Source organism: Cherax quadricarinatus, chromosome 67 (assembly GCF_038502225.1).
Source record: "Cherax quadricarinatus isolate ZL_2023a chromosome 67, ASM3850222v1, whole genome shotgun sequence".
In the NCBI taxonomy this organism is placed as follows: Eukaryota; Metazoa; Arthropoda; class Malacostraca; order Decapoda; family Parastacidae; genus Cherax; species Cherax quadricarinatus.
This window is the reverse complement of record NC_091358.1, coordinates 5145274-5166155: the sequence shown is the minus strand read 5'-3', so window position 1 is coordinate 5166155 and position 20882 is coordinate 5145274. Positions and strand designations below refer to the sequence as shown.

Sequence of the window (20882 nt, the reverse complement as noted above, 5' to 3'; positions counted from 1 at the left end):
AGGGGACAGGAGCCATAGTAGGGAAACAAGTGTAGTCAAAGATAAGATAAAACCAATATTGCAAACTAGAAATACCGCAGGAAATAGCAAACAAGAGGACTCCACTAGCAATAGTGAGGATATATTACCAAAAACAAATGGTGGGAGCTCCATTGTTGGTGCTAGGGAGGATAGAAGTAAGACAGGGAAACATGCACCAACAGGGAATACAGTCACAGAAACCCAAGGCAAACGGAAACCAAGCCTGTGCACATACTATGCACTCGGTATCTGCTGGCATGGGAAATCTGGAAAAACAGATGGGACGTGCAACTATGACCACCCTAGGAAATGCCATGCCCATATGACAACAGGAAAATGCAAACTCCCTTCCTGTAAGCTTTTTCACCCTGAACTGTGTACCTCTTCAGTACAGGAAAGACTGTGCTATAACTTAAATTGCCAGGCATACCATCTAAAGGGGACAAAAAGATACAAAACATCCAGGCCATGGGAAAACCTGGGTAGCCACAGCCACTCAAGAGGGAGAGGTTTTTTAGTGCCAGGAAGGAAAAAAAACTGGCAGGAAATGGCAGAAATCGTACACCAAATCCAGTCATTCCTGGAGTGGAACCACAGTCGATGGCCTCCACTCCAAACCAACAGATACAGATACTAATGCCGGAAAAAAAATCCCCCCCCAGTACCAACAATACCACCAGTCCGATAACATTCTTCTTTGCAAATATACAGGGTCTAAAGCCAGCAACAAACAACAAAATACCTTTCATCCGTGGACTGCTTGCAGAGGCAAAGGCAATGTTCGCGGCTTTCACTGAGACCCACATAAAGGATCACTTGGACAACGAAATATGGATCCCAGGTTACAACCTATACAGATGTGACAGAGTGAACAGGCAAAAGGGGGGGGTTGGCCTGTACATTGCAGAGTCACTTGTTTGCACAGAACTGCTAAATGCCTCAAATGATGTAGTGGAAGTTTTAGCAGTAAAGGTCGAGAACCAAAACCTAGTCATTGTGATAGTCTACAAGCCTCCGGATGCAACATCCCAGCAATTCCAGGAACAGCTGTTAAAAATTGACCACTGTCTGGAAAACCTTCCAGCTCCTGCACCCAACATCTTGCTCCTGGGGGATTTCAACTTAAGGCACCTAAAATGGAGGAATATAGCAAATAATATTGTTGCAGTAATAACACCAGGAGGCAGCTCTGATGAAAACTCACACTCACGCGAGCTTTTAAATCTCTGCACAAAATTCAATTTAAACCAGCAAATAATAGAGCCTACTAGACTGGAGAATACACTAGACCTCATCTTCACTAACAATGATGATCTGATAAGAAATATCACCATATCAAAAACAATATACTCAGATCACAACATAATTGAGGTTCAGTCATGTATGCGCGGAGCCCCAGACCGACATAATGAGATTAGTCACGAGGGAGCATTCACCAAATTCAACTTCAATAACAAAAACATAAAGTGGGACCAAGTAAACCAAGTCCTAACCGATATAAGCTGGGAAGATATACTAAGCAACACAGACCCCAACTTATGCCTAGAACAGATTAACTCGGTGGCACTCGATGTATGCACAAGGCTTATTCCTCTAAGAAAAAGGAGGAGTAGATGTAAAACAGAAAGAGACAGGCGCTCCCTTTACAGGCGACGGAAAAGAATAACAGAGCGGCTAAAAGAGGTCAATATATCTGAAATGCGTAGGGAGACACTGGTCAGAGAAATAGCAAGCATCGAACTTAAGCTAAAAGAATCCTTTAGGAGTCAGGAATCGCGGGAAGAACTAAAAGCCATAAATGAAATCGAAAGAAACCCAAAGTATTTCTTCTCCTATGCCAAATCAAAATCGAGAACAACGTCCAGTATTGGGCCCCTACTTAAACAAGATGGGTCCTACACAGATGACAGCAAGGAAATGAGTGAGCTACTCAAGTCCCAATATGACTCAGTTTTTAGCAAGCCGCTAACCAGACTGAGAGTCGAAGATCAAAATGAATTTTTTATGAGAGAGCCACAAAATTTGATTAACACAAGCCTATCCGATGTTATCCTGACGCCAAATGACTTCGAACAGGCGATAAATGACATGCCCATGCACTCTGCCCCAGGGCCAGACTCATGGAACTCTGTGTTCATCAAGAACTGCAAGAAGCCCCTATCACGAGCCTTTTCCATCCTATGGAGAGGGAGCATGGACACGGGGGTCGTCCCACAGTTACTAAAAACAACAGACATAGCCCCACTCCACAAAGGGGGCAGTAAAGCAACAGCAAAGAACTACAGACCAATAGCACTAACATCCCATATCATAAAAATCTTTGAAAGGGTCCTAAGAAGCAAGATCACCACGCATCTAGAAACCCATCAGTTACACAACCCAGGGCAACATGGGTTTAGAACAGGTCGCTCCTGTCTGTCTCAACTATTGGACCACTACGACAAGGTCCTAAATGCACTAGAAGACAAAAAGAATGCAGATGTAATATATACAGACTTTGCAAAAGCCTTCGACAAGTGTGACCATGGCGTAATAGCGCACAAAATGCGTGCTAAAGGAATAACAGGAAAAGTCGGTCGATGGATCTATAATTTCCTCACTAACAGAACACAGAGAGTAGTCGTCAACAGAGTAAAGTCCGAGGCAGCTACGGTGAAAAGCTCTGTTCCACAAGGCACAGTACTCGCTCCCATCTTGTTCCTCATCCTTATATCCGACATAGACAAGGATGTCAGCCACAGCACCGTGTCTTCCTTTGCAGATGACACCCGAATCTGCATGACAGTGTCTTCCATTGCAGACACTGCAAAGCTCCAGGCAGACATCAACCAAATCTTTCAGTGGGCTGCAGAAAACAATATGAAGTTCAACGATGAGAAATTTCAATTACTCAGATATGGTAAACATGAGGAAATTAAATCTTCATCAGAGTACAAAACAAATTCTGGCCACAAAATAGAGCGAAACACCAACGTCAAAGACCTGGGAGTGATCATGTCGGAGGATCTCACCTTCAAGGACCATAACATTGTATCAATCGCATCTGCTAGAAAAATGACAGGATGGATAATGAGAACCTTCAAAACTAGGGAGGCCAAGCCCATGATGACACTCTTCAGGTCACTTGTTCTATCTAGGCTGGAATATTGCTGCACACTAACAGCACCTTTCAAGGCAGGTGAAATTGCCGACCTAGAAAATGTACAGAGAACTTTCACGGCGCGCATAACGGAGATAAAACACCTCAATTATTGGGAGCGCTTGAGGTTCCTAAACCTGTATTCCCTGGAACGCAGGAGGGAGAGATACATGATTATATACACCTGGAAAATCCTAGAGGGACTAGTACCGAACTTGCACACGAAAATCACTCATTACGAAAGCAAAAGACTTGGCAGACGATGCACCATCCCCCCAATGAAAAGCAGGGGTGTCACTAGCACGTTAAGAGACCATACAATAAGTGTCAGGGGCCCGAGACTGTTCAACTGCCTCCCAGCACACATAAGGGGGATTACCAACAGACCCCTGGCAGTCTTCAAGCTGGCACTGGACAAGCACCTAAAGTCAGTTCCGGATCAGCCGGGCTGTGGCTCGTATGTTGGTTTGCGTGCAGCCAGCAGCAACAGCCTGGTTGATCAGGCTCTGATCCACCAGGAGGCCTGGTCTCAGACCGGGCCGCGGGGGCGTTGACCCCCGGAACTCTCTCCAGGTAAACTCCAGGTAAAGTAAGTAAATTCTCAATGTATATACACAGACATACACCTCTCAGTGTATATACACTGAGACATACACCTCTCAGTGTATGTACACTGAGACATACACCTCTCAGTGTATGTACACTGAGACATACACCTCTCAGTGTATGTACACTGAGACATACACCTCTCAGTGTATGTACACTGAGACATACACCTCTCAATGTATGTACACTGAGACATACACCTCTCAGTGTATGTACACTGAGACATACACCTCTCAGTGTATGTACACTGAGACATACACCTCTCAGTGTATGTACACTGAGACATACACCTCTCAGTGTATGTACACTGAGACATACACCTCTCAGTGTATGTACACTGAGACATACACCTCTCAGTGTATATACACTAAGACATACACCTCTCAGTGTATATACACTGAGACATACACCTCAGTGTATATGTCAGCATAGTTGCTGATCCCCCTTACATGTGTTGTATAGCTTAGCTGAGTATCATAGTACCATCCATGTGTTTATATAGATCCCTATTAGGCCTAGTGACTGTATGACGTCACGGGATGCGGCATGAGAGTGGGACCCGCTGCCTCGCTCTCAGTCCACGCTTAGACATACAACAGGCAAGTAGGCAGGCTGGGCCCTTCCCTTACCACAGTCTGACAATATATAGTGTTACCATCCACAAGTGTGTTTATCTTCAACCATCATATCTCCTTCCGAACCCCCACGAATAATATACACTGAGACATACACCTCTCAGTGCATATACACTAAGACATACACCTCTCAGTGCATATACACTGAGACATACACCTCTCAGTGCATATACACTGAGACATACACCTCTCAGTGCATATACACTGAGACATACACCTCTCAGTGTATATATACCGAGACATACACCTCTCAGTGTATATATACCGAGACATACACCTCTCAGTGTATATATACCGAGATATACACCTCTCAGTGTATATATACCGAGACATACACCTCTCAGTGTATATATACCGAGACATACACCTCTCAGTGTATATATACCGAGACATACACCTCTCAGTGTATATATACCGAGACATACACCTCTCAGTGTATATATACCGAGACATACACCTCTCAGTGTATATATACCGAGACATACACCTCTCAGTGTATATATACCGAGACATACACCTCTCAGTGTATATATACCGAGACATACACCTCTCAGTGTATATATACCGAGACATACACCTCTCAGTGAATATATACCGAGACATACACCTCTCAGTGTATATATACCGAGACATACACCTCTCAGTGTATATATACCGAGACATACACCTCTCAGTGTATATATACCGAGACATACACCTCTCAGTGTATATATACCGAGACATACACCTCTCAGTGTATATATACCGAGACATACACCTCTCAGTGTATATATACCGAGACATACACCTCTCAGTGTATATATACCGAGACATACACCTCTCAGTGTATATATACCGAGACATACACCTCTCAGTGTATATATACCGAGACATACACCTCTCAGTGTATATATACCGAGACATACACCTCTCAGTGTATATATACCGAGACATACACCTCTCAGTGTATATATACCGAGACATACACCTCTCAGTGTATATATACCGAGACATACACCTCTCAGTGTATATATACCGAGACATACACCTCTCAGTGTATATATACCGAGACATACACCTCTCAGTGTATATATACCGAGACATACACCTCTCAGTGTATATATACCGAGACATACACCTCTCAGTGTATATATACCGAGACATACACCTCTCAGTGTATATATACCGAGACATACACCTCTCAGTGTATATATACCGAGACATACACCTCTCAGTGTATATATACCGAGACATACACCTCTCAGTGTATATATACCGAGACATACACCTCTCAGTGTATATATACCGAGACATACACCTCTCAGTGTATATATACCGAGACATACACCTCTCAGTGTATATATACCGAGACATACACCTCTCAGTGTATATATACCGAGACATACACCTCTCAGTGTATATATACCGAGACATACACCTCTCAGTGTATATATACCGAGACATACACCTCTCAGTGTATATATACCGAGACATACACCTCTCAGTGTATATATACCGAGACATACACCTCTCAGTGTATATATACCGAGACATACACCTCTCAGTGTATATATACCGAGACATACACCTCTCAGTGTATATATACCGAGACATACACCTCTCAGTGTATATATACCGAGACATACACCTCTCAGTGTATATATATACTGAGACATACACCTTTGTGTTTGCCTATGATTACTTTCAAATGATTGGAAATAAAATGATCATTATCATCTTAAATAAAATAATGATACTCACTTGTGACCGATCTCATGTGCCATGACATAGACCGAGGCAAAGCCAGCAGTAGGGTATGGCTTACCCCATGTGTCTGTAACACCCAACTCAACGATGACAGCACTGTACTCTGGCACACACACTCCACGCACCGCAGCCAGACCTGTACATATATTATATAATTATATATGTACAACCACCACAGGGGGAGTTGAATGATAGCTCTAGGCCTTTCGTGTTGCAATCACATCAGGAGCTTGCAATGCTGCAGAAAGATCTCACCAAATTCATTCAGAGGGACACAAGATCGTCCCTCTGATGTTGGGTCACAGTCCTTGGACCTATTATGTACTTCTGATCTTTTGGCTACCGCCCACAGAATTTGATGGTAATTAATTATAAGGTTTCTTCACTTCTGTTATGAATCTGCTTTCACAGAAAGTCATACATACATATTTTTTTTCCTGCATGACTACAATATAATCTTATATATCAGTGGTGTGCAATATCTACAGTTTGATAAGACACTAAAGTCTTCATTGTCGGAACGTTTCGCCTGCGTAGCAGGCTTCTTCAAGCGAATGCAGGAGACAGTGTTATGTTCTTCTGTAGCCTGAAGAAGTCTGCTACGTAGACGAAACGTTTCGACAATAAAGATACCCAAGTATTACATGTGTTAATGTTACTCACCCATGGTAGAGTATGAGGGGTCGCCGCTCCCTGCCTTCACCGTGTAGAAGTTGTGCCTGTTGTGGTCACGCATGAGTAAGACATGTGCAATAGTTTGGTATATTTATTGAAACGTTTCGCCTACACAGTAGGCTTTTTCGGTCAAATACAGAGGGTGTAGAAGTAGTGAAGTAAAGATGATGTAATCAGTTCGTCAATCAACCTTGGAAAATTAGTATTTGAGGTGGTCAGTCCCTCAGCCTGGAGAAGAGTTCAGCTTCATGGTCTGGAACAAGGTGGTCAGTCCCTCAGCCTGGAGAAGAGTTCAGCTCCATGGTCTGGAACAAGGTGGTCAGTCCCTCAGCCTGGAGAAGAGTTCAGCTTCATGGTCTGGAACAAGGTGGTCAGTCCCTCAGCCTGGAGAAGAGTTCAGCTCCATGGTCTGGAACAAGGTGGTCAGTCCCTCAGCCTGGAGAAGAGTTCAGCTCCATGGTCTGGAACAAGGTGGTCAGTCCCTCAGCCTGGAGAAGAGTTCAGCTCCATGGTCTGGAACAAGGTGGTCAGTCCCTCAGCCTGGAGAAGAGTTCAGCTCCATGGTCTGGAACAAGGTGGTCAGTCCCTCAGCCTGGAGAAGAGTTCAGCTCCATGGTCTGGAACAAGGTGGTCAGTCCCTCAGCCTGGAGAAGAGTTCAGCTCCATGGTCTGGAACAAGGTGGTCAGTCCCTCAGCCTGGAGAAGAGTTCAGCTCCATGGTCTGGAACAAGGTGGTCAGTCCCTCAGCCTGGAGAAGAGTTCAGCTCCATGGTCTGGAACAAGGTGGTCAGTCCCTCAGCCTGGAGAAGAGTTCAGCTCCATGGTCTGGAACAAGGTGGTCAGTCCCTCAGCCTGGAGAAGAGTTCAGCTCCATGGTCTGGAACAAGGTGGTCAGTCCCTCAGCCTGGAGAAGAGTTCAGCTCCATGGTCTGGAAAAAGGTGGTCAGTCCCTCAGCCTGGAGAAGAGTTCAGCTCCATGGTCTGGAAAAAGGTGGTCAGTCCCTCAGCCTGGAGAAGAGTTCAGCTCCATGGTCTGGAACAAGGTGGTCAGTCCCTCAGCCTGGAGAAGAGTTCAGCTCCATGGTCTGGAACAAGGTGGTCAGTCCCTCAGCCTGGAGAAGAGTTCAGCTCCATGGTCTGGAAAAAGGTGGTCAGTCAGTCAGCCTGGAGAAGAGTTCAGCTCCATGGTCTGGAAAAAGGTGGTCAGTCCCTCAGCCTGGAGAAGAGTTCAGCTCCATGGTCTGGAACAAGGTGGTCAGTCCCTCAGCCTGGAGAAGAGTTCAGCTCCATGGTCTGGAACAAGGTGGTCAGTCCCTCAGCCTGGAGAAGAGTTCAGCTCCATGGTCTGGAACAAGGTGGTCAGTCCCTCAGCCTGGAGAAGAGTTCAGCTCCATGGTCTGGAACAAGGTGGTCAGTCCCTCAGCCTGGAGAAGAGTTCAGCTCCATGGTCTGGAAAAAGGTGGTCAGTCCCTCAGCCTGGAGAAGAGTTCAGCTCCATGGTCTGGAAAAAGGTGGTCAGTCCCTCAGCCTGGAGAAGAGTTCAGCTCCATGGTCTGGAACAAGGTGGTCAGTCCCTCAGCCTGGAGAAGAGTTCAGCTCCATGGTCTGGAACGATAAAATTGCAACGATATTGTTCCAGACCATAGAGCTGAACTCTTCTCCAGGCTGAGGGACTGGCCACCTCAAATACTTTTTTCTCCAAGATTGATGGACTGATTATATCATCTTTACTTCACTACTACTCTTGCTGCCTCTGTATTTGACTGAAGAAGCCTACTATGTAGGCGAAACGTCTCAACAATAAAGATACCCAACTGCTGCACATGTGTCTTAATCATGTCGTCCCTATTTTATACCATTTTCAACATAAGAATCAAATTATTTTTATTTTGAAAACATCACAAATATAGATCATTGAAAACATCTTAGCATAAACACTATTTCGGGCAGGTTGTCCATCATCATCACTGGGAATGTGAAAAAAAATGTTTTTCACTGTTGAATTTAAAAGCTAAGATCCTTCTTCGCCAACCTTGATGCTGACGAAGGGCTCTTTATCTAAGGAATGGGAGCTACTCTCCCCTTCCTCGGATTTAACCTGGTTACCGCCCATTCCCAGGCGTTTAATTCAAATTCAAAGTTTATTCTCTATAAGGATTACAATGCTGAGTTTACAGGAATTTGGTTATTGTGTGGTTTACATGTAGTAAAATAGTGATTACAGAGTGTACCACTAGAACGCTTAGCATGGCTAGGCATTTCGGGCAGACTTAGTTTTATTCTTAATTGTAAAATATTACAAATTATGAGGTAAGTTGGTATTATGGCTAATTGACTAAATACTAGTTTGTGAGTTTAGCAATGTGAATGCTTTTGTTTTGGCACAGTACATAGTTTCAGTATTGGAGTATCACAGGATTCATTATTTTAAGATTGAGATTAATATTTCTGTTTATGGTCAAATGAGTGAGTGAGTGTAAGTGTGAACCACCAGGTGGTATTCGTGTAGTTAGTTGACATTCATAACCCCTACGAGTTTAGCGCTTTGCTATGACTAGACTAATGACATTTTAGCGCTTATGAATGTAATAATGATCTGTAGATATAATTACAAATGTAAAATGATAATTGTAATAAGGCAAGAACAACAAGAAGATAAGAAAGAGGAACAGGAAAGAGTGGAAATATAACAACATAAGTGTAGGAAGGATGGGGTAACTTACCCTGAGATAAGGATGCCAATATCCCAGGGTTTAATATCCACCATGTTAGCGGTGCTCTTGATCCTCTCCAGGTTGTACATCCTGAAAGAGTCATACAACTTCTCACGGTCACCACCGAAGTGCACCAGCCTGGCCGGCTGCTTAACCATCAGTTCAACGTAGTTAATGACCAGCCGGATCTTGTGTCCCAGTGACGGGTGGTGGAACAACGCCTGGATCTGTTCACGATGACATTGTTCCATAAGGAGGAATATACAAATTACCCCACACATGGGAAAATGTAACGTATATCGACGTTTCTGTAACAGTAACAATAATTAATAATAATAATCACCCCATTCACGTAGCAGAGTATGAACTGTGTGAGGTCATCACGTGACCCCAGGTAAGGGTAGAAGAGGTCATAGGCAGCCTGGTCGACGAACACACCAAGTTCAATGGTCTTACTCAGACTTCTCTTCCTCTGTAACACAAACATACATCATAATAGAACAAACTGCCAGTGTTACGTCCTTGCCGGTCGTTTCCCTCTTCAAGATCGTTAGGTTTAAGGGGCGCGTCAGTTTCCTTGTCTTCTAATGATGTTATTTTTCCACTATAATCTACCTTGTCCATAATTACTATATCATTTGCTTTGTTTTGTATGGTAAAGTCTAGGATCTTTCCTTAATTCATGGTGCAACTTAAATCTTTGAGAACAATTGTAGAGGTCTAAGCAAAGCTCAAACCTCTGCAACAAAATTGTCCTCAAAGATTTGTTAAGTTATACCGTGAATTAAGGAATGATCCTAGACTTCACCTTACGAAACAAAGCAAATGCCATAGTAATTACGGACAATGTAGATTATAGGGGAAAAATAAATATGTTAAGAAACAGGAAAACTCAACGCTGAATGCACTTGCCTGAGGGACTAATCTTATTGTAAGTCAAACCCCACCCTTTCCATGGCTTGTTAGTAATCGTGTTACTACGATTTCGTTAGTTTTATAAGCCTCTGGAGGTCTGCAGGTTTCTGAATCTGACTGACCGGGTGTTGGCTCAATACCTGTCTTGTGCACGCTGTGCTTGTGAGAGTGTTACTTACTCTACGTTGGTCGAGTTGGCTAGGGAAGTTAGGTCGTGGTGATGACGATGGTGGTGGTGTGATGGTGTCTGGTTTAGAAAGAGAAACTCCAGATTAATGTCAATTTGTAGAAAATTATATATAGCCATAAACACCTTCCATTCTACTTCCGAGTTTGGGCAAACCTTCCATAGCTAGTTAGTTAGTATATGGGTTTAGCTCTTCCCCGTAATTATTATAGTATTATCATAATAATGATAGTAACAACAGAGGTTTCTTAACTGACCTATGTATCTTTTCATAACCTCTGGTGATCCGGTGAAGAGATGCGGGCTTGTCCCCATAAGCGGTCCTGTCGTGGGTGGTGTATGGGCGGCCATGGGCGGTCCTGTCGTGGGTGGTGCATGGGCGGCCATGGGCGGTCCTGCCGTGGGTGGCGTATGGGTGAGAGTGAGTGCAGCCTCCGTTACCAAGCTTGTCTGCCACGCCTGCACCAGGAAACAAAAGTTATACACAGAATAAAGCACCAGTACAGGGACGCCCGTGACACTATATGTCACGTCTCTTACACGGGGTGTAAATCCTAGCATTATATCCACTGATGTGATATTAAAATATTTGATGGGGGTGGACAGTGTGTTGGATGAATCTTATCGTAGCCAGGTGGCCCAGTGCCTTACGCACTGGCCTGGAGTTTCACAACTCGTTTGCCGTGAATTCGATCCCCACCTGTACCGTGGTTTGTGATCTTGAAATGTTGGGTAGAGTGGACAGGAAAAAACAAAATAAAGGCTCGGTCTTATGACCTAAAGTTGCACTGAATAGTTAGTGTCACAAGTAGGAAGAACTTTCAACATTTCTCCTGACAAATAAAACACATCCACCACAATATTCACTGTCAAGTTAAAAAAGAGTTGTAGCCCTAATTTTTTAACTCACTAACGAGTTGTTCTAATATTATAGTCATAGGAAAGCGTTAAATCCGTAAGGGTCATACTGTTTTATAGTTAACAGCCGAACAAAGGACGGTTATCATCAGGGGATTACCAAAAGACTCTTGGCAGCCTTCAAGAGTGAACTGGACAAGGCTCTCAAGCCAGTTCCTGATTAACCAGACTGTGGTGCATTCGCTGGACTTCGTGTGGTTTTTCCACAAACAGCCTGCTTGATCAGTCCATCCACCGGGAGGCCTGGGGCCGAGCTGCGGGGGCGGTGACCCCCGGGACACTCCAGGTAGACCTCCGACATGTAACGCTAAATGACCTACATACATAAGAACATAAAGAAGGAACACTGCAGCAGGACTACTGGCCCATGTGAGGCAGGTCCAAGTCTCCTACCGGCTTAAGCCAATGACCCAACCTAGTCAGGTCAGGTCACATTCACTTAAGGAAGGAGCACGGATTTAGCATTCTCAGTACAATGACAAATAATAATAATTACCTGGGGAGGGATGGTGAGGATCTCTCCCTGGTCAAACTCCATATCATCTGGAACAGCGTTACCTATAGGCTCTGTCGACACAACACATTACCATACATTAACATATAAAATTTTGCACCTCTAGTCTAATAAACCTAAAGCTTGCCAGTGATTAAAAAAACATCAGCTTAGAAGGTTTGAAGCCGATCCACTGAGGCATTCACAAATTATCTCTTGAAAACCCGTATTTAAATTTTCTCAGCTTCTGCAGTAAAATTAAGTGTTAATAACCCATGTTGTATGAGAATCTAAGGAAGAAGTTATGTTCTATATACAAGAAATATAAACTAACCCTTGCAGGCTGGAGGAGGAATGTCGACGTCCATGTTGGAGGGTTGTGGACGTGCTGGAGGAGTGTTGGGGGGTTGTGGTCGTGGTGGAGGAGTGTTGGAGGGTTGTGGGCGTGGTGGTGGGGGTGTGTTGGGGACCCTCCTCACGAGGTGTGGCATACCCCGTGCCTCTAACCTGACACCTCCTCGCTTGAAGGCTTGGTGCACAGCCTCGGCCGCAGCTCCTTCCAGCGGCCGCACCTCCAGGGTGGTGTTGCGGCTGACCAAGTACCCCGCCTGCGGCAAGTAACTTTATTCAGGTATACACAAATACAGTTACACAGAGTATCATACATAGCAGCACATGTGTAGAGAACCTCAGAAAGCACATAAAAGTCAGACTGACATTACCGTTGCGTCACCAGTGAAAACCATACCTATGACTTTTTATTTACATTCATATTACGCGTTGAATTAAGCCGAAATACATATACCAAGACAAACATGGAAGAAATCACAGTAATGGCATGATTGCAAGTATGTAAAAATACTGCAGTGAAAATAGGAAAAAAAAATACCTGAGTGCTCAGGTGTTTTTTTCCTGTTTTCACTGTGGCATTTTTATAGACATGGTATAATGATTTAACCTAGGATACCCCTACAATTAACCTAGATTACAATTAATCTAAGCATATCCCTACAAGTCCTCTCAAGGATTTGTATACAATACACAAATAACGCGAGTGTAGGACAAGCTTACGGCGACGTTTCGGTCCTACTTGAATCCATTTACAGGTTATTTGTGTATTGTTCCAATCACGGTATTGTGCCTTTTTGTTGTTTGTTTATGTACAGTTTGGACTCGTGAAGTTTGCAGCAAGTAGGTACCTGGGTGTTAGTCGACTGGTGTGGGTGGCATCCTGGGGGACAAGATTAAGGACCCCAATGGAAATAAGACAGTCAGTCCTCAATGACGCACTGACTTTCTTGGGTTATCCTGGGTGGCTAACCCTCCGGGGTTAAAAATCCGGACGAAATCTTATCAGTAATACTGACCAGAGTGCCTAGTGCACAGCGGTATTTATATTCGTAAGATATTACACGTTGTGTTAAGACGAAATACATATATGTAGGAGGCCTGGTCACAGACCGGGCCGCGGGGGGCGTTAACCCCCGGAACTCTCTCCCTGTAAACTCCAGGTATATGTACCAAGATAATATTATAATGGATTAACCTAAGATACTCCGACAATTAACCTAGATTACAATTAGTCTAAGAATATCCCCACAATTCCTCACGAGGATTTGTGTACAGTTTGCACTCATGATACTGACCAGAGTGCCAGGTCTGCAGGCACTGAGAGCAGCGGTGATGTCCCCATCAACGTGGGTGTAGTGGCATAATGTGGGAGTGATGGGTGTGGGCAGTGATGGCTGTGGGCTGCCCACTTCCAGGAGGTGGGCGGTGGGTGACACCAGGTGCGTCGTGGGCACCAGTTTCAGACTGAACCGCCTGCCCAACACCACAAATTTCACAATTAATATCAGGAATAAAAGTCACAACGAAGCTGGAACAATTCACAATCTGCACTCAAATACCTGGTTATATTATCAATAATCCCATATGACAGTCTACTGATGTTAGTAGACAGAAGTGTGTGTTGATGCTAGTAGACAGAAGTGTGTGTTGATGCTAGTAGACAGAAGTGTGTGTTGATGTTAGTAGACAAAAGTGTGTGTTGATGTTAGTAGACAAAAGTGTGTGTTGATGTTAGTAGACAAAAGTGTGTGTTGATGTTAGTAGACAAAAGTGTGTGTTGATGTTAGTAGACAAAAGTGTGTGTTGATGTTAGTAGACAAAAGTGTGTGTTGATGTTAGTAGACAAAAGTGTGTGTTGATGTTAGTAGACAGAAGTGTGTGCTGATGTTAGTAGACAGAAGTGTGTGCTGATGTTAGTAGACAGAAGTGTGTGCTGATGTTAGTATACAGGAGTGAAATTAGGAATGAAATTAGCTAATCATTTTAATTAATACGTTTTAGAATGAATAAGTATTAAGGTGTGCCTTTAGAGGTGAAGTCAGAGTAAAATAATGTTAATTTATTAAAATAAAGAAAGCAGCGATTTAACCACGATTACAATCTGGTGCTGGGGATTAGATCAGGATTTCAATCTGGTTGGAGGATGTGTTAGGTTAGGATTTCAGATTCGATCCTCAGCTAATCGCCAAACATGGCACCTAAATTACAAAAATATTCTTTAAAGATAAAACAATATACGAACTTACCTGTTGAACGCTGTGAAGGAATAAACGAGCGGGGAAGCTGGAGGGTATCGCTTGCTAGGTATATTGACGACCAGTGTTGGTAAAGAGGGGTGGGCGGGTGTGGGCGGCGGGGTGGGGTGACGATGTAGGTACACCAGTTCCAAGTCTGCCAGCTGACCTTTCACCCCGACTGATGACTGCAGCGACCCGTCCTTGGTCAGTGCCTCGTGGAATAATGCAGTCTAGGACACAAAGGTAAACATTTTTACTCTGTCCCTTTGTAAGATAAGAGATAACTTGTTCAACTATGTTTTTACCACTGAATATATCATTGCTTAGTTAATCTTAAGTTAATTTTAAGCCTGCTCATAATGCTCTCCATACAAGGGGCTTTGGCAAGTTGCACTGTAATAACTTTGTACTCAATGTATCATGTTCAAATTAATAAATAAATTAATAAAACTTTGCGGCCCTGTCCCTGGACCCATTATGTACCTCTAGGCATAATAGAGGCTCTCTTTGTATTGCAACCCACTATTGCAAATACAAAATCTCAATGTAATAATTGCAAAGACATAAAATAAATAAATACCATCCATTGACTACCGCCCACAGTATGGGTATGGAGTGACTACCGCCCACAGGATGGGTATGGGGTGACTACCGCCCACAGGATGGGTATGGGGTGACTACCGCCCACAGGATGGGTATGGGGTGACTACCGCCCACAGGATGGGTATGGGGTGACTACCGCCCACAGGATGGGTATGGGGTGACTACCGCCCACAGGATGGGTATGGGGTGACTACCACCCACAGGATGGGTAATGGGGTGACTACCGCCCACAGGATGGGTAATGGGGTGACTACCGCCCACAGGATGGGTATGGGGTGACTACCGCCCACAGGATGGGTATGGGGTGATTACCGCCCACAGGATGGGTATGGGGTGACTACCGCCCACAGGTTGGGTATGGGGTGACTACCGCCCACAGGATGGGTATGGGGTGACTACCGCCCACAGGATGGGTATGGGGTGACTACCGCCCACAGGATGGGTATGGGGTGACTACCGCCCACAGGATGGGTATGGGGTGACTACCGCCCACAGGTTGGGTATGGGGTGACTACCGCCCACAGGATGGGTATGGGGTGACTACCGCCCACAGGATGGGTATGGGGTGACTACCGCCCACAGGATGGGTATGGGGTGACTACCGCCCACAGGTTGGGTATGGGGTGACTACCGCCCACAGGATGGGTATGGGGTGACTACCGCCCACAGGATGGGTATGGGGTGACTACCGCCCACAGGATGGGTATGGGGTGACTACCGCCCACAGGATGGGTATGGGGTGACTACCACTCACAGGATGGGTATGGGGTGACTACCACCCACAGGATGGGTATGGGGTACACAATAAAAATGTTAAAGTAACAGTGGCCTACTTAATGTGTATTAAATAAGTGAGATTAAACTTTAGCCAAACTGACTGAATCAGTCTTAAATCTAGAGCTTAGAGACTGTTTAGAAGTGGTGAATATGATATAAACCGAGTACGTCACAGTTTATTTCTCACTCATCACACAATCACTTATTGCATTCCCTCTGTACCAGTCAAGCTGTCAGTTGGTGTCATGGTTGTTGGGGCTCCCAGCTGCCCTGATTAGCTGTCAGGTTTATACTTATTATTAAAGATTTGCCGGTATTCTCCCGGCCCGGGCCTTTTCCAAGTGGTGGTCCGGCCGTCAGGTTTATACGTTAACTAATTAGGCGAGAGGTTAGTTCCAGCTGAATTTATATTACACTTAAACCCCTGAATGGAGTCAGTCTTACACTAACAAAGTAAGTACGCATACTGGTCTCTTGTACGAGTTATAGGCTGATACAAGTGAGTCAACTCGTTTTGCTCAACCTAATATTACATTGTGGGGTTCAGGGTGCAACTGGTTGCGAAGGGAGGTAGTGACATTGCCGGTATGTAGGGGAGGGTTAGGTTTGTTGGACTTGAGAAAGCGTGTGAAATGTGTGTTTATTAAGAGGGAAGTGATGAGTGCAGGTGGATGGAGGGGGGGGGGGGTCAGCTAGATAAGGTACATGCTCACCTGAGGAAATGGTATGGAGGGGCGAAAATGAAGGAATGTGAAACAGTGTTACGTGCCTTAGTGTTATCCAGGGAACCGGGAAAAGTAAAGGTGGGAACTTTGTGTAAATTGTTAGAGGGACATGTAGTGGCGCCGGTTGAAGGGATCTACCCCATGTGTGCTTGGGATGTAATATGGCGAAGATTTAGTAAATTAAGGATACGACCTAGGACGCGTGAGGTTATGTATCGTTTCCTGCATGGGATTTTGACAACGGGAGCGATGCTCCGAGATAGGAGGGTTATCGAGGGTGGGGGGTGTGGCAGATGCAGTGGGGAAGACAATGCGTATCATGTTGTCTATTTTTGTGAAGGTTTGGAGTGAAACAGGGTATGGATGAGTAAGGTAGTGGTGAGGGTGGGGGGTCAAGGTGTATCGGTATTGCGAGCGTTGAGTCTTGATATGAGTGGTGTGGATGAGGGTGTGGTAAGGGGTTTAACTTATGTAATCGTGGACTACATATATGTTTTGTGGGGTATGAGGGGAAAGGAGGGTGGGGATGTGCTGAGAAGGACTTTGGCGGCGACGTTTTATCGAACTTTGTGTCGCAATAGACACATTTTTGGAAAAAGGTGGGATGGGGTTTTTTCTGAGGGTTATAGGGGACTAACAATAGGGAACTTATTGGTGTTATAAGGGGCTTTAGCTGCCGGGGTGAGTAGGTTGGTAAAAGGGGGGGGGTTCAGGGGTATTCAACGGGCTCACCTCCTTGGGTGTGCAGTGATGTGTGATTGGGTGTGATTGGAGGTACTCGTGTGGGGCAAGATGAGAGGTTGTGAAAGATTAGTTTTGCTTAGTTCCCTTGATGGGGAAGGTGGAAATAGCAGTTTAAATATATCATATTTATTAATATATAACCTATAAATTATATAACATGTATATTTTTTGGTAGCGTATTATATTCATGTCCTAGTCTTGGATTCTTTACAATATTTACATAGCCTAGTAGTGTACCACTATGTAGCATGTGGTGTATTATGTTGCATTTTGTGCGTGAACTTCAAGGTATACAATGTTGTTTTGAAAGTTTGTATTTCATGGTTGTTAACATTAATAATTGATATTATATTGGTGGTGTATATTACTTTTACTTTTTAAGGTGTATGTGTATAGGAATGTATGTTTCATATTTGTTTTAGTTGTAAATTAAGTTTGTGTTGTTGATGCACTACCAACTCTTGGTAAATACTCATTAAGGTTTTGATGGGGTCAGGGTATGACCATTAATTAGGATAATTAATGTATGTTATTTAGAACGGTGACTGTACATATGTTAAGGGGGAGAAGTGTCAGCTGTGTGTCTACACTGGCAATAATGATTATTGTAAAAGGAGGGTTTGTAGGATGTGTTGTGGGTTATGTATATGGTTGTAATATGGCCATTATCTATGGTGTTTATTTTCTGTACTGGGATTGTGTACTAGAGGTTTTGTAATATCTAGTATGGTTTTAAATTTTATACTCATACATTATTGTATTTGTTCTATGTTTTAAATAAAAATATATAAAATAAAAACTTTTTGCTTATTGTAATTGATTTGTATGACATCTTCCTACACTGCTGCTCTACTAACACTGTACATATTGTAAATGGTGGTGGGAATATATAGATACTAAAAAAAAAAAAAAAAAAAAAAAAAAAAAAAAAAAAAAAAAAAAAAAAAAAAAAAAATCCCCTCAAGGAAGGTTCCTTGATGTTGGTGAGGGGGCTCTTGATTTAGGGAATTGGATCTGTGCTCCAGTTCCCCGAATTAAGCCTGAATGTCTTCCACATATCCCCCCCCTCCAGGCGCTGTATAATCCTCCGGGTTTAGCGCTTCCCCCTTGATTATAATAATAATAATAAAAAAAAATATATAAACCTTTGTGTTTACCTTTGCCTATGTTCTTGTGGTTTGTAACTTTCCTGGGGACTTAACTTACGACCAGGTACTACAAGGCTTTCATTTGTACCTGCGCTCGGAATAGTGGATGACAACTGTTTAGAAGTGTGTGACAACACAACCAACTGGAGGAAGTAACTTGCTTGACTGGCAAACAAGGAATCTCAAGTGTCGAGGTCAATATTATTATTATTATTATAATCAAAAAGAAGCGCTAAGCCACAAGGGCTATACAGCGCTGCTTCGAGGTCAATAGAAACTCGGGAAACAATCACAAATCAGTGTCATGATCTTGCGGAATTAACTTAACTGTAATAACAAAGTTAATATCTTCTAACAAGGCTCGGGGACTGAGCACCTGAAAATTACCTCTCCACTTCATTCACTATCTCCAGTATTAAAATAAAATCACAATTCAGCTGAAGAAGCCTGCAGCGCAGGCGAAACGTTGCGGCAATACACTCAAGTGTTGCACAAGTTTTATTCATCAATATATCAGTATTATACACCTTTAATATAAAGACAGTACACTTTGCAACACCAGCTTATAATTACAAATAGGAGGGTACAAATAAGCAATTGCAAATGTGTAATTGGAAGCTCACCAGGTTCTGTGTTTGTTGACCAGTTGATGTGATGATCATGGTGAGCAAGATGATGATGGTGATCATTGTGCCGAGTGCGTGTGAACTGTTGGACCTGTTTACCATAGGCCAGTAGGCCTGCAACCGTGCTCCTTCTTTCTTATGTTCTTAACACTATATAAAAAAAAATGCATTTAACGTAACGACCTGGAACGGTACTTCTGGCAATTTGGCAGACACATAGATAATCAAAAATGCAAAGTATATGGTCAGTTCTATGGTTACTATCTTGAACATTATGTGCTTATAGACTATTAAGCAAATTTCCTAAGTTTGCTTATAATAGATAACTTGACTAGATATAAATCCAGATGAATGCCTGTTAACCCTTTTGGTTCCCAGCATCTAGGACTAGTATGTATCCATATAGGTGCTCCGTGGCCTGGTGGCTAAAGCTCTTGCTTCACACGACGAGAGTCCGGGTTCCATTTTCAGTGAGGGTAGAAAAATTGTGCGTGTTTCTTTACACCGGTTGTCTGTGTTCACCCATCAGTAAAATGAGTATCTGGGAGTTAGTCGACTGGTGTGGGTCGCATCCTGGGAAAAAAATAACCTAAATTGCCCGAAATGCTCTGCATAACAAGCGGCTTTCTATATAGTAGTATGTCATTGATGTCAGCTATGGTCTGTATCCTTGTACATGTACTTGTAGAAATAGAGATCATTATTCTTATATGCTGTTGCACTACCGTCCACAGGATTGCTATGAGGTGTACAATAAACTGCTCACTTCGGTGGCAAAATATAAAAATCTAATCTACCTGGAACAGTGAGAATGCCATCTTGTAAACCACTATACAATAACCACTTACTACTCAAAGGCTGGTTTACTGGGTTTAAAACCTATCGACTACACGAAGATTATTAAGACTGCTGCAGATATATTATTCAAGGTTAAGTTAATTCATACCCAAAACTATCTAAATTATTATATTCGTGGGGAAACACTAAACCCGTAGGGATCATACAGTGTTTGGGGGGATGAGAGGTAATCAGGGTTGATCCAAGGAAGACGAGGCGAAGTCACTAAATCTGAAGATGAAGGCGTTTTAAACCAGGTAAACCCACACTCGTGTCTTCTCGATCACTAAGGCTTCCAGTACCCGTATTATGCTTTATATATTCTCTCCCCCCCCACCATAACCAATACAACACCCCTCAACCATCCCCACCAACAGCCCACCAACAGTCATACCCCCACCTACCACCACAGGCACAATACGGGTGGGTCGGTGACCGCCTCACTACAGTATAATACATTTAGCGCAGTGTGGGTGTACTCCTTATGCTGTATTTAGGTATCCTGGTTGATCAGATCCTGATCCACCGCGAGGCCTGGTCACTGACCGGGCCGCGGGGGCGTTGACCCCCGAAACCCCCTTCAGGTATACTTCAGGTATCCCCCTTCGGGGATACCTGAAGTATACAGGTAACAACTCTGCCAATAACTCTGACTTTTTGGGGGTTATCCCATGTAATTCACACATAAGTTACTATGTATGATAATTGTAGTCACCTAGATTTGTGTAATTGTACTTTTGTGTACCAGTACCTAAATAAACTTTCTTATTTACTTACGTAAAGCC

The 20882-nt window shown here is 43.6% G+C and overlaps 1 protein-coding gene across 1 annotated transcript in view; it reads right to left on the bottom strand.

The window, feature by feature from the left end:
• The window catches only part of LOC128699612 (A disintegrin and metalloproteinase with thrombospondin motifs 10-like), a 57455-nt gene extending 37091 nt beyond the window's left edge, over positions 1–20364 (bottom strand). The window contains exons 1-12 of the mRNA XM_070099349.1: positions 20265–20364; positions 19258–19410; positions 14647–14867; positions 13696–13873; positions 12384–12657; positions 12053–12123; positions 10896–11097; positions 10631–10698; positions 9880–10008; positions 9546–9763; positions 6811–6866; positions 6142–6283 (exon numbers count right to left, since the gene is read on the bottom strand). Of these exons, the coding sequence (XP_069955450.1) occupies positions 6142–6283; positions 6811–6866; positions 9546–9763; positions 9880–10008; positions 10631–10698; positions 10896–11097; positions 12053–12123; positions 12384–12657; positions 13696–13873; positions 14647–14867; positions 19258–19362 (1664 nt within the window). The 5' untranslated portion in view covers positions 19363–19410; positions 20265–20364. The remainder of the gene's footprint in view (positions 1–6141; positions 6284–6810; positions 6867–9545; positions 9764–9879; positions 10009–10630; positions 10699–10895; positions 11098–12052; positions 12124–12383; positions 12658–13695; positions 13874–14646; positions 14868–19257; positions 19411–20264) is intronic.
• Between the last annotated feature and the right edge of the window lie 518 nt (positions 20365–20882).